Below are 13,254 nucleotides of genomic sequence, written 5' to 3'. Positions count from 1 at the left end.
TTTTTTCGGTTCGGTTTTTTTTGGGTTCGGTTTTTTCCGGTTCGGTTTCGGTTTTTTTGTTTTTTTTGTTTTTTTCAAAAAATGAAAAACTTTGAAATTTTAAATTTTAACATATCAAACACAATCATAACATAAGCATTCTAACTAGAATCAAAGACAATGAAAATAAACATTTAAAGTTAAACTAAAATCATCAATCAAGTCTTCCAAAGTCCAAACTAACAACCTCACAACACAAAAATCGTACAAATGACTTAGAAAAGTTAAATTGTATGATGTTGTTCAAAGATCAAGGTTGTTTGCTTGTAACTGGATGTTGACAACTTGATTAGTAAAAAAGTAATGCGTGGGTGGATTTATTTAGTGTGTGTTGGATTCTTTTCCATCATAAATTACCCAAGTAATCTACCCGAAATAAATGTTTATGGATTCTGTTACATGTTATATGAGAGTAGATTTGGAAAAGAAAGTTGGGGCAGAAGTAAACAGTGCTATGGAGATGGATGTAGGTACTTCAGGAGGAGGTTTGGTTCCGGAACCTTATATGGGGGATAAATAATAGGTTAGGGTTTAGAGTTTTTATAGGCCTTTTTTTTTTTTTAATATTTTGAGCTTAAAGTTTGGCAACACATTGGGTTTAGCACATTTTAACTTACAAATTGGGTTTAGAAAATAATACCCAAAACAAATAATTAAATAAAAAATTAATTTAATTAATTTGGTTCGGTTCGGTTTGGTTCGGTTTCTAGATCATTAAAACCGAACCGAACCAAAAGAATTCGGTTCGCTTCGGTTTTTTCAATTCGGTTCGGTTTTTTCGTTCGGTTCAATTTTTTCGGTTTTGGTTCGGTTTGGTTTTCGGTTTTCGGTTTTTTGAACCCACCCCTAATCAAAGGACCAAACACATCGAGATTGATGTACATTTTGTTCGAGAAAGAGTGGCTTCAAACAAACTTCAAGTGCAATTTGTGTCTTCCAAGGAACATTTTGCCGATATCTTGACTAAGGGACTTAGTGCACCTTTGTTCAAAATTCATTGCAGCAATCTCATGCTTGGGATCTCAAAGCCTGAGTTTGTAGGGGGATGATAGAGATAGTGCTTGAGATGTTGACACTTGTCTAAATCTTAGATAGGCAGTTAGTTTAGTAGAATCTAGTGAGTTGTATAAATACCTCATTCATGTAATAACTTCTTGGTTAAGTAATCAATACATAAGAAATAGCTTGAGCTTTTCATCTCTCTCTCTCTCTCTCTCTCTAAGTTCTCTCTCTGATATTGCTCTTACAAATTCATAACATATACATTAAGACGAATTACATGGAGGAAAATAACAAGAGCAAACAAACAAAAGTACAAGAACATATTTTGATAAGCAAATATATAGATATTTCATCAAGAATCTAAAGAGATTTTGTTTGCTTATTTCCCTTGCATATCAGATTGCTGTCGATATTAAGTTTCTCCTTCGACTTAACAATTAGTCTCTTTTTGTATACAGAAATTTCACTTTATTCTTTTGCTCCAAAACCCTATTAATTTCAAACATTCACGCGAAACAGACTGGAAGCGGTAAGCACAGAATTATATATACCCGTATTAGCTGGAAAAACGTATATCAATGGAAATATCCATCCTTACAACACTGAGCTACATAAGAAATGCTTATAGTTGGCAAAACTTGTAAACTCAGTGGTTAAGAGCTATTATCGTTACATTCTTAAAAAAAAGTAAAAAGAATGTATATGGTTCTATCTTTCTTTCGTATCCCTCAACGTCTTTTGAAAGTATGCAAAAACTAATAAAAGAGGTAAAAGTGAGGTTCTAAAAGGTGCTAGGTGTTTAGTCGGATGGTGGGTAGGGGCCTAGCGTCCAGGCGTCTAGGCGGGGGCTTAGGCGGTCATTTTAATTTTATTATATATTTGTTATATAATATATACATAAATGTCTACTTATATTTAAAAAATGCATAATCGTATTTTGATACATAAATTGCAAAATAGAATAACATATATATATATATATAATATTAGAACATGTTGAAAACATGGGGACACAAGCATATAATAAGTGTTCATCCAAGTATTCAAAAACTAAAATGTAAAATGAAAGTATGAGTCGTGACCTAGATCCGCCTAGACAGATCTAAGTGTCTGTTATTACTTTTCAAATACCTAGGAATGAATCGAGGTGGTACTAGCCGCTTAGCGCCTAAGGGAAGATTTTCATAACAGTGGGTAAAATGCAAGAAGAGAGGCCAATCCTTGTGTTAATTATGATAAAGTATTTATCCATTAAATTGGTCAATGAAAGAAAGTTGAGTTGCTGGGGTATTGGGAAGTATATCCCCCACCAAGTCAATGACTCAGATTTTGGGATGGCCCCGCAAATATTCTTTAGGACGTATTAAGGTGCATGGAGGACAATGAAACTAAAGTGAATCACAAAGTCACAGTATCTTTGAGTAAATGTCAAGAAAAGAACAAATAAGGCCAAGATTTAATGTCTTCATTTGAAGTGGACTTAAAAAAATAAAATCTTTTGTTCTTGGACTGGAATATGAATTATACCATATATAAAGCACGCGTAATCTCACCTTTTCCTCTAAGTCACACAACAAAGCTTTCTAGCCTTGTAGCCTTCTAAGAATTTTACCCTAAATCATGTTTGTTTTTTGGTCTACACACCAAAGTAATTCTTTCTAGGCATGTAGCCTAGAGCCTTCTAACAAAATTTGAATTAATTGTGATCGAATTTGCAAAGGGCTTGTAACAAGTGGTTAAAATCAAGTATCTCTGCATTGAAGGTCTTAAGTTTGATTTTCTTCTTTGAAATTCGCTTGTATGAAAGGGTTGTGATAGAAGTGGAGCATTAAGCATAAATAACGCATATTGAGTTATGTACGAGCATGTGTAGTATTTCATCAAGGGTATCATTGATGACCACATTGGAGTGATATACGATAAAAGGTATAATTTTTTTTTGGACGAGTGAAGCTACTTATATACAAAAACTATCTATATTGATGACCACATTTCTTGTATAGGCTTGTGGTTGTTGATACACTACATATTGTGTCATTATTATCTACTACAATGTTAATTGACATCAATCATATTAGAAAACTCTTTGTAAGTATTCATTACAAACGATAGAATAATCTACATGAAATTCATTTAAATTAGGGAGAGAAATTCATCAATTATTAATTAACAAGTGATGTGTTATATATAACATGTTAATATTTTACTTATCAAAATAAAACTTGATTTTGAATGAGCCAGGGATAGACCCAGGATTTCAAAGTTGCCTTGGCTAGATTAGCCTTAAATAGAAAGGTTTAGTGGGTTATGATTTAAAAGGGCGTAATAGGTTACGATAGGACCGACTATTTTCAATTGTTGACTAGGCTATTAGAGAGTGTGATCATGACTGGGCTCTTAGAACTTAGAAGGGCGTGAAATTCCATATGGCCTATACCCCATATATGCCTCTACAAGTTTGTGCCTGAATGAGCCTATATATATTTTCATCTCTTTAGAATTACCCAATTCATAAATTAACCAACAAAATAATGTAATTATCATAACATTACTTGCTATTACTAATTCATGTATCTTAATACACAGTGCACTGCATGTCGAGGTTATATTATAGAATATGTAAAACATTATCAAATATTCACACATAACAACATAAGTTGATGTGAACCACCATGTATATAATGTTTGGATCACACCAAAACTTACTCCTGTAAGAGTAAGACATTCAAGAGGCAACAAATACTTGTCCTATATATCATCCTATCGATCAACTCGGCTCAACAACGTATACTAGCAACACCAAATAGCATGTCATGTACGAGTCGCCTAGGCCTTGCTGCCTTTATAGAGCGAATGAATGTAAATTGGGTGTATATTTCGATGTCACCCTTTACATCACATCTAAATATTTGCATGCTTCGGCTTCGCTTAATACAACAAAACAAACAAAATAATGGTCAAATATAACACCTAACGGCTGCTACTGCTAGTCCACAACTCCACGAGAGAAGGGAAGAGAAGGGAAGGGAAGAGAAGAGAAGGGAATGAGAAAGAGGTTGAGGGCATGGGCATGGCATGAAAATTACATCAAACATGGGTTTGTATCTTCATCCTGTGTTGTGGCATATGGGAAGGTTTCCTGTGTTTAGAAATTGTGATGTAAGCCACGTACCCATGTCCTAATCACTACGATGGATACAAAAACAACCATGTACCCTCTACACATGCATGCATGATCTACAACTAGAAACATTTTTATACTTTTTCTTTTTGGTATAAAGAAACATTTATATTCTACTTGTTTGTGTAATATCAAACGTTATACTTATCCCTTATAAACTATCGTATTTGTAAATTAAGAAATAGCCTTTTTTAGGAAGTTTTGAGTTTTAATTTAATGAACGACAATAATTCATAAGAAAATTGACACAATTGATGTAGTAACATTGTGTCTTAAATAAAACAAATTAAATTTTAAGCTTCCTAACTCTAGCGGTAGAGGACTTTAACATTCATAATCTTGCTTGTTTGATTATGATGTATTGTTTAGGGTTTAGATAAACGAGTAATTCTACTTTGCAACCACTTAGGTACAATTACGTGTCTATCTTTTGATGGATGTATTGATTCTAGAATTAATGGCTAATAGGTCTTTACAGTTAATTAAGGATTGTTTGGAGTGTAAGTAAGGTTAGAATTCAGTAAAGGCTATTGCTTGGATCCTAAGAAAGGCTAATATTTGACTGATTAGGAATTAAGGGCTCCTAATACTCTCCTATTTGGAATTGGACTTGGTGGGTCAATCCTATTGGCTAAAAGAATCCTATTCACTAAGGTTAAGCCTATATGAACACAAGGCTATGGTAGCGCGCCCACACACACACCACAAAACGTCAGAAAACGTCCAATTAGTTTAAGTGCTAAGAAACGCTAAGTGTGTAAAGGACTTAGCTTGTTAACCTTGACAGGTTAACATCTCTTTCATCACATGACAATTCTTATCAATCAACAAAAACCCACACCCTTATTACTAGCATAATTAATAAAGTAGGATACAAAATCATTGTTTGGTTGAAAAATTATAACCTTGCAATGATAAAGCTAAACAAAAAAAGGACAAGAGCAGAAAAGAAAAGAGAAGGGCGAAAAGCCTTCACCAGAGGGCCCCATTGGTAACAAAGGCCGCAAGAAAGAACGCCTATATAAATCCCCTTTGCCTTCCTACTAGTCACCTCCTCTTCTGCTACTCACACAAAGTACACCATATTGGGCCCCTTCAGATTTTCGAAACGCTTCTCTTTGCACAACCACCACCACCATGGCTAGATCCCAGCAGCGGTATCGAGGCGTCCGACAGAGGCATTGGGGCTCTTGGGTCTCCGAGATTCGCCACCCTCTACTGTAATTCTCTCTCCGAACCGTTTCTTTTAAATCGTTTACAAACGTTCGTGTCATATTCCTTCAGTATTCAATGAAATATCTTCATATCATGCTTTCACTAAATAAAGCTTTCTTTTTATTCTAATGGTTAATGATAATTGTTTTAATTGAAATTTTTTATGCATATTGCTTTGATTGATTCTGAACTAGAAAAGCGTTACGTTGTTGTTTTTTAAGGAAGACACGAATTTGGCTAGGCACATTCGAAACTGCGGAGGACGCTGCACGAGCATACGATGAAGCAGCAAGGCTCATGTGTGGCCTAAAAGCGCGCACAAATTTCCCATACAATCCTAACGAGCCCATGTCGCATTCATCCACGCTTCTCTCAGCAGCTTTGATGGCAAAGCTGCACAAATGCAACATGGCCTCTCTCCAAATGGCCAAAACTACCAAACCTTCAGTGCCAAAGGAGGAGCCCCAAGAACAAGTACACATGCCGCTCCCTTCTACCACCTGGATTACCGGAAAAGGGGGCGAGAAGGTCAGGGATTATAGCGGAGCAGAACAATGGGTAGATCATGGGAGCTGGGTTGGTGGTGATCTGCAGGGGGTTCCTCATGATCATCATCATCATCAGCAGGAGTTTATTAAGCCTCTTGAGGATGATCATATTGAGCAGATGATTGAGGAGCTTCTTGATTATGGCTACATTGAGATTTGTCCTGGTGTTTCTGCATAGGCAACGATGAACTCAATTGCAGCTAGAGCTAGCATTTTAGAATCTTGTGTGGAAATGCAAAATTTTTTGTATTAGCTTATATAGCCTTATATGTAATAAAATTAGTTAGATGAGTTTAAATGAATGGTTATTGAATAAGGGCTTGTTTGGATGTGCTTTTTAAAATGACTAAAAGTGCTTTTAGAGAAAATGTTTTTTGGTTCCAAAAGCACTTAAAGTGCTTTCCGCAAGAAGTACCAGTTATGTGCTTCTTCTAGGAAGCACTTTAAGTGCTTTTTCTAGAATTTACTTGCATTTTTACTAAGGATTGGTTCCAAAAACATTTTCACCAAAAGCGCTTTTAGTGATTTTAAAAGCACATCCAAACGAGTTCTAATAAATATATCCAAAACTTATATGAGGAAAAAGAACGACAATATATGTAAGATATATAGTACAGAGTCTTAGGAGAAATTTTAGTTAATGTTTTTCATAATATCTTTAATGTGGGGTGATAATGTCATGTTCTCAAAGTGAGGCTCAAAACGCTTTACGCCTCAGTGCAATTAAGGGTGAAACTACTTAATTTAAGTTCTAGTTTATTCTGTCAAGTTTTGTGATGTTGGATTACATTTTTCAACACTCTCCTTCACGTGAGACCACATCTTTAGTGTGCCACATGTAAACCAATTTCGCATCAGCACCCTTTTTTCCAAATAAGTGAAAGATTCGTAAATGAGTTGGAGTCTTGTTCATCGTTACGACAGGGTCTTGTTCACAATTGGAACGGTTGTTAGATCAGATCAAGTTGGAGTAGACTTGCTTCGATACCATGTGAAGATTTTAGCGGGCTGACGACCGACTATTAATCACACTAATACTATTCCAACTTAATCACTTGCACAACAAGACAATTGTGATTTTTATCATAAGGCCTTAGCGCAATTAGAAGTGGAACTATTCAATAAAATTTGTGATTCTCCAACGTGGCATTGTATTTTTCAACGTATAGCATTGGTCTCATTTCAGCTTGGTATTTTGATCAAATTTGAAAAACAAAATTGTAAAAATTAAAGTACAAACTCATTGATTATTCTATTAGTATTTAATTTTCATTATGTTAAAGGAGACTTTGAATTCAAATCATACGAATAATAGATAGATGTTGATTAAAAATAGCTTAGATATGAGTACTGTTTGAGTGGAATCTACTTTAAATCTCTTTTAATGGCCAAAATGTGTGAGAACATGGAATGCCTTGATCAGGACAACACGAAAAGGCAAGGAGGGGAAAACAAAATACTTGATATAAACTTTGAGCGAAAAAGTATTATGTGTACAGAACTGTGTTCAGTATCTAGTGGATAAGACATTTTCAAAACCTTTCGTTTTGTACCCGCTGATATTTCATATTTTGTGCTTCAACATGAATCACAAAAGAATAGATTGGTCTGGACTGTAGAAATCTTTAATAAAATATTGCCCATCCATAATCCAACAAAAAAGCAGCACATGAAGTTTGGAAATTCAATTAATGTATAGTCCAATTGACGTAAAAATTTACAATTCCAACAATACAATGCAGCAGGTGATAGATTTGGGATGCCGCGCCTTGACAATTAGTTCTGCATGGATTCGATGGTAATACGAAATATTTTCCACAAAGGGTTGTCGTTCCATTATATGTATGAAGCGGACAAGCATTCAGTCAATAGTTGTGGCAATAGTGGCAACACAGTGAAATAATGTTAGTGTCCAATTTTCGAGTCAATGTTATTTGTATATAGGTGTCTCTCCAAGCAACGCGCAATGATCAGATGCTGCCAAAATATGAACAAATTGTTGCAGACTTGGAGCCATAGATATATGACAGCTTTCCTCTCTCTGCAGAGACGTTCTCATTCTTTTCTCACTTGCTTTTCTCAGCTGATACATACATTAGACAGCCTTGTTATCCTTCCAGCTTAGATCCACTGATTCCAATAGCCAAAAGCCTCACTTTTGACCAACAGAAAAAGAAGGGGAGAAAAACACTTGCAATCCACTTTCTTGTTTTCTGTGGTTGGACACGTAATATCGTTAAGTAGTGTTATCTTTCCTCAAAAAATAAGTTGTAGTGCCAGTGAATTTTTATTTTAAGCTTTATAATTAACAATTATAAGTGTGTTACTACACGAGCATTACATTCACTCGTTTTATCTAACTATTAAGAAAATTGCAATTGATATTGTGGATGCACAAAACCGGAGAGGTCTTGAAACAATGTAAATCTGATCGTGAATCTGCAAGAAATGTAAATAACACAAGATGTAATGTGGTTCACCCCAAGGTTTAGGCTACATCCACACTGATTATTGTATTTATTTGAGAAGTGAGGGGAGTGAGGGAGAGAGCTTTTGAGGGTGAGAGAACTCTTCCCATGGCCTAAGAAATGGCCTCCCCCAATTGTGAGGGTGATGAGTCTTTTTATAGAATAAGGGCTCGCTCCTCAATACATGAATAATGGGTTAGGAGTGATGCTCGCGGCGATGCGGTTTCTCAAGTATTTTTCATGAGGCCCAGTTGAGGCCCAATATATGGTACATAATGTAGTCCCCCAAGTCTTCGGTCAATAGAGCCTGTTGGCTGGAGACTTCAAATTGAATCCATGTATGGGTCGAAGTGGCGGTTGTTCGGAGGCGGTATTTGTATACCCTGCACTGAAGCTTTGTAGGTGAAGTTTTGCAAGCTTGAAGCTTTGAAGCTAGAGCTCTGTAAATGAAGCTTTTGAAGCTAGAGCTTTGTAAATGAAGCTGTTGAAGTTAGAGCTCTGTAAATGAAGCTTTTGAAGCTGATTGCCATGAGTGATGCTCATGAATGTTTATGTTGATTGACATGAGTGATGCTCATAGATGTTGACATGAGTGATGCTCACGAATGTTGACATGAGTGATGCTCATGGATGTTTATGTATGATTGATATGAGTGATGTTCATGAATGTTTATATTTGATTGATATGAGTGATGCTCATGAGTAATGCTCATGTATAATTTTGAAGTACTGGGTGTACTTTTGATCACTTGGTTGGCGATAATAGCGGCGGGGTGCCGAATAATTTTTTGTAGTATTGGGCGTACTTTTGATCACCTAGTTGGTGCTATTTTGGGCTTATGGGCCTTCGCCCTCCACACAACATTCCAGCCCATTTATTTTGGGCTTGACGTATTTTTTATTTTTTAATTGTTTTTATTTTTTTATTACCTTCTGATGGGGTTTATACAGATGTTTTCGAAAGATAAGAAAAATAAATCACATCATACATTTGCCAAGAAAAGTAAATCACATCATTCTGGTGGGGTGTTTATTCCTTGCTTTTGCTTTCTTTTTTACTTTCTGCTTTTGCTTTCTCTTTTACTTTTGCTTTTGCTTTCGTTTTCTGCTTTACTTTTGATTTTCCACCACATTTCCAGACATCCTTTTGCTTTTCTCGTGATTTTCTCAGAAAAGTGGGTTTCTTCACAGTTGTGCTGGGGGTGGAGCTGAGCTGGTTGATGATTATCCCGTTATTTCACCTATCATCAGTGGCTGTCTTTTTTCTTTTTATTTATTTTTTATTGCAGATGGCAGACATCATCATGGAGAATAATAAAAATATTGTAAGAAAACTTATCTTCTTCCTATTTTCCACCGTTGGTCGTGGTACGTAGTCTCTGTAATATGATTGAATGAAGATTAAAGCTCGTTCTTCCCTAGGGTGACGGCCATAACCGGCCAATCGGACAACTTTAGCGGTAAGCAGCAGAAAACCAAGACCAAAGTCACCTGGGGATGCGGGACCCATCCCACCTGGAACTTCCACATGAAGTTCGTTATCGACGAATACCTAACTCAGCGACAAACATTTAGGCCTCCCTCACTTTTATTTTGCTTTGCTGGCCGGCTTTAATGAAAGAAGGCCCCAAATCACATAAGAGGTTTCTAAGTTGCCGAGCAAAATCTGAAACAACTTCTTCGTCCTTCCTACGAAGTAGTCATACGCCAAGGTAGACCAGTACAATCCCAAACTTCACACAATCTCCACGCCCTTCGAAAGTAACGACATAATTTCTCCTCTGGATTTCAACATCGTATTTCTCACAGTTTCTGGACCGTACTTGCGAAACGGCATGCAAACGCCGCATTCAAAGTCGAGCTGGTCCATGGTGGCGCTAGGTTTGGTCAATTGTCCTTCGCCCGTATACGCCGCCAAGCTCTTCCACGTTTCGATTGTGACATTAGAAACTCGGAATCGCAACGGTTTCTTGCCTCCTCGCATTCGAAGCCTGTAATCAAACGACGCCGGAGCCTTTGGATGACGCATTTCTACGGTTCGACACAGTGTGAGCTCACGAGCTCAGATGCTGATTGGTAGGGAATGGAGCCGCTGTTACGTAATTTTCCAGACCCGAATCCGGAACCCAGCCTTCGGGCGAAACTAAGAGCTAGAATCTGACCCAGGGCGAGGTGAATATGAACTTGATTGACTCTTTGGTGGAAAAGATGTGGGCGATGGTAGGTGAGAGGGATGGCGGAGGCTGAAGTAGAAGTGGTGGCTTTTCTCTGGTTTTCAGGCCGTAGTTCAGAGATCAGCTTCAACCCGGCTGGGTGTATAAAGAATCGTTCAATTGATTGAGTCCACTCACTCAGTAACTTGTCATTCGTCGGTTGTGTTTGTTGATCTCGAAAGGTTTGTACATACTCGGCAGACTCAGCTGGAGCAAGCGGGGTCGGGATCATGAGCTTCTCGAAGATGAGGCGGAGGTTGATACTATGAATGATGAAGAAACCAGCGATCTCGTCTCCTCTGAGATTTCCTTACGTACAGAAGCAAAATCAGTAAACTTCTTCTTAGGACAATGAAGAAACTCTGCATATTCAGACCGATTCGCTTCTATCTGATGGAGTTGCAACACCAGTGGTCTTCTCGTCACAATACCAGATCCACGAGGCAAGAAATCTCTCCTAACGACGCTTTCCAAAACTAAGGACTTTCCGGAACTCTGGCCTCCGACGACGGCGATTGTCGGAAGAGCTTCCCAGAACGACATGCCGTCGCCGCCACCATAATCTCCTAGAACGGTGTAGGCTCGCTGGATGCGATCGACCAGCCTGATCAAGCTTTCCAATCTGGCCATTGATGATGTGGGGTCGAATAAAAGTGATGGGTCAGAAGATTGAAAATGTAGGTTCTAGGGGGAGGTTTTGGATCTGGATCGAGGATTGAGCGTTTTGGAAATTGAGAAATTTAGATATGTGGTTTTTTGGGTGAGCAGATTCACGACGGAGGTGAAAAAATGAAAGAGAACCGACACAACTTTTCGTATCGATTCCCGCAGACGGCGCCAAATGTTGATGCACAAAATCGGAGGGGTCTTGGAACAAGGTAAATCCGACCGTGAATATGCAAGAAATGTAAATAACACAAGATGTATCGTAGTTCACCCTAAGGTTTGGGCTACGTCCACACTGATTATTGTATTTCTTTGAGAAGTGAGGGGAGTGAGGGGAGAGAGCTTCTGAGGGTGAGAGAACTCTTCCCATGGCCTAAGAAATGGCCTCCCCCAATTGTGAGGGTGAATAGTCATTTTATAGAATAAGGGCTCCTCACTTATTACATATTTGCCCATTCCTATATTACATAATTACATTTAAGTCCCCGAGTATTTGTACGAGATCTAAATACGGAGGCCCTAAATATGGTACGAACATATATCATAATTGTGCAAAAAATAAAAAAGATTAACACACCTTTGGCTAGTTTCATTCACGTTTAATTAATTTAGACATATATATGTAGTGGTAACGATTCGATTCAAAAGATTGAAAAATTTGGCTTTCATGTGTGAATGATTAACAGATTAATATGATCGTGTAATATGTTGTCAAAAAGCGATTTCAACATATATTTTTCTCATTTTGCACACCCTTATTATTATTTTTTATTTTTTAATAAAATAATTTAAAAGATAATTAAAAACAGACTAACCGTAATCAATTTCACCTCAAAAGGCAAAACATATATTATTGATAAAACATCCATTGGAAATTGTTATTATTGCAATTAAGTTTTGCAATTGTCTAATCGAAAAATGTTAAGAAGACCGTATTTTTCGCACCACATTGATGTACCATTTTACGTGACGAGTGATGTATACATGTCACGTCAATTAATAAATCTATTTGATTAAGTGTTAGTTGTATGCATTATTTATCATATGAGATTGTACATCTATATGATTTAAAAATGTAATCTCCCTAACATTGTTCTTGTATAATCATTAATATAACGTCAAAAGAGATTATAGCTTCATATTTTGAAGGTAGGTATAATGATCTCTACGGAGTAAAGAAAATTAGAAAAGTTCTTCCGACGATAATTACCTACTAGTCAAGATCGAGATGCACTACGTCCGTTACTTTTGGTTTGTGCTTGTGGATGTCTTCTATGCTAAACAAACAAGGTCTTGCAGTTTGACAAAAAAGCAAGATCATGTAGTTTCCAAGAGATTGGGGTCACATGTCATTCTGTTTTTATATTTATTTACGTCATAGTCATGCAGTTCCATCAAACATATACAGTATTGTGCCTGTATTTATTTTCTTGTCAAAAATCTTTGTCAATACAAATGCATGTCATAAATTGTTCCTCTCATCTGGCCGTTGTTTTCCAAACCCAAAACTCCATCTCCCCACTCTTCTGCTTTCCTTCCCCATAAACCATACATACCCCATCCTTTGCTTCGATATGCAGACTCCGCACCGAATATGGTTGTCAGATTTATTTCGCTCCCTCACTGTACCCCCAAAACGGCATGCTAGATTTCCCCCGAGACCAAGTGTACTGCGGCTTCGGCCAAAGTAAAGGTATTTTTACATACCCCATAGCCTTACCTTTTATCCCTGTGTTATTGAGTTTGTATATATTTGTAAGGAATCGTGAATGAGATTTGGATCTGGTAACTATCTTTTGGTTCTGCGTCTTTGGTGAAGAAATTTGGATGTGGTGTGCTTCTTGTTGTGGGTTTGGTTTTGTGCTGTGATGTCTTGTTTGTTTTCACCACTTGGTCGTTTTCTCTAGTGTTGTTGCTTCGGT

At 37.1% G+C, this 13,254-nt stretch overlaps 1 protein-coding gene across 1 annotated transcript; it reads left to right on the top strand.

Annotated features, from left to right (window-relative positions):
• Positions 1–5,289: 5,289 nt before the first annotated feature.
• Positions 5,290–6,301, top strand: LOC126611643 (ethylene-responsive transcription factor ERF003-like). Its single transcript, XM_050280009.1, has 2 exons — positions 5,290–5,442; positions 5,659–6,301. Exons 1-2 carry the CDS (start codon positions 5,360–5,362, stop codon positions 6,161–6,163), a joined length of 588 nt encoding a protein of 195 aa, XP_050135966.1. The 5' UTR covers positions 5,290–5,359; the 3' UTR covers positions 6,164–6,301.
• Positions 6,302–13,254: the final 6,953 nt, after the last annotated feature.

This window comes from Malus sylvestris, chromosome 17 (assembly GCF_916048215.2).
Source record: "Malus sylvestris chromosome 17, drMalSylv7.2, whole genome shotgun sequence".
Lineage (NCBI taxonomy): Eukaryota > Viridiplantae > Streptophyta > Magnoliopsida > Rosales > Rosaceae > Malus > Malus sylvestris.
This window is presented reverse-complemented; position numbering and strand designations above follow the sequence as displayed.

Bases quoted from the DNA above. Each gene is read 5' to 3' on its own strand.
- LOC126611643 (XM_050280009.1), top strand. From the start codon at position 5,360: ATGGCTAGATCCCAGCAGCGGTATCGAGGCGTCCGACAGAGGCATTGG. The intron at 5,443-5,658 runs GTAATTCTCTCT...TTGTTTTTTAAG, and splicing joins GAGATTCGCCACCCTCTACT to GAAGACACGAATTTGGCTAG.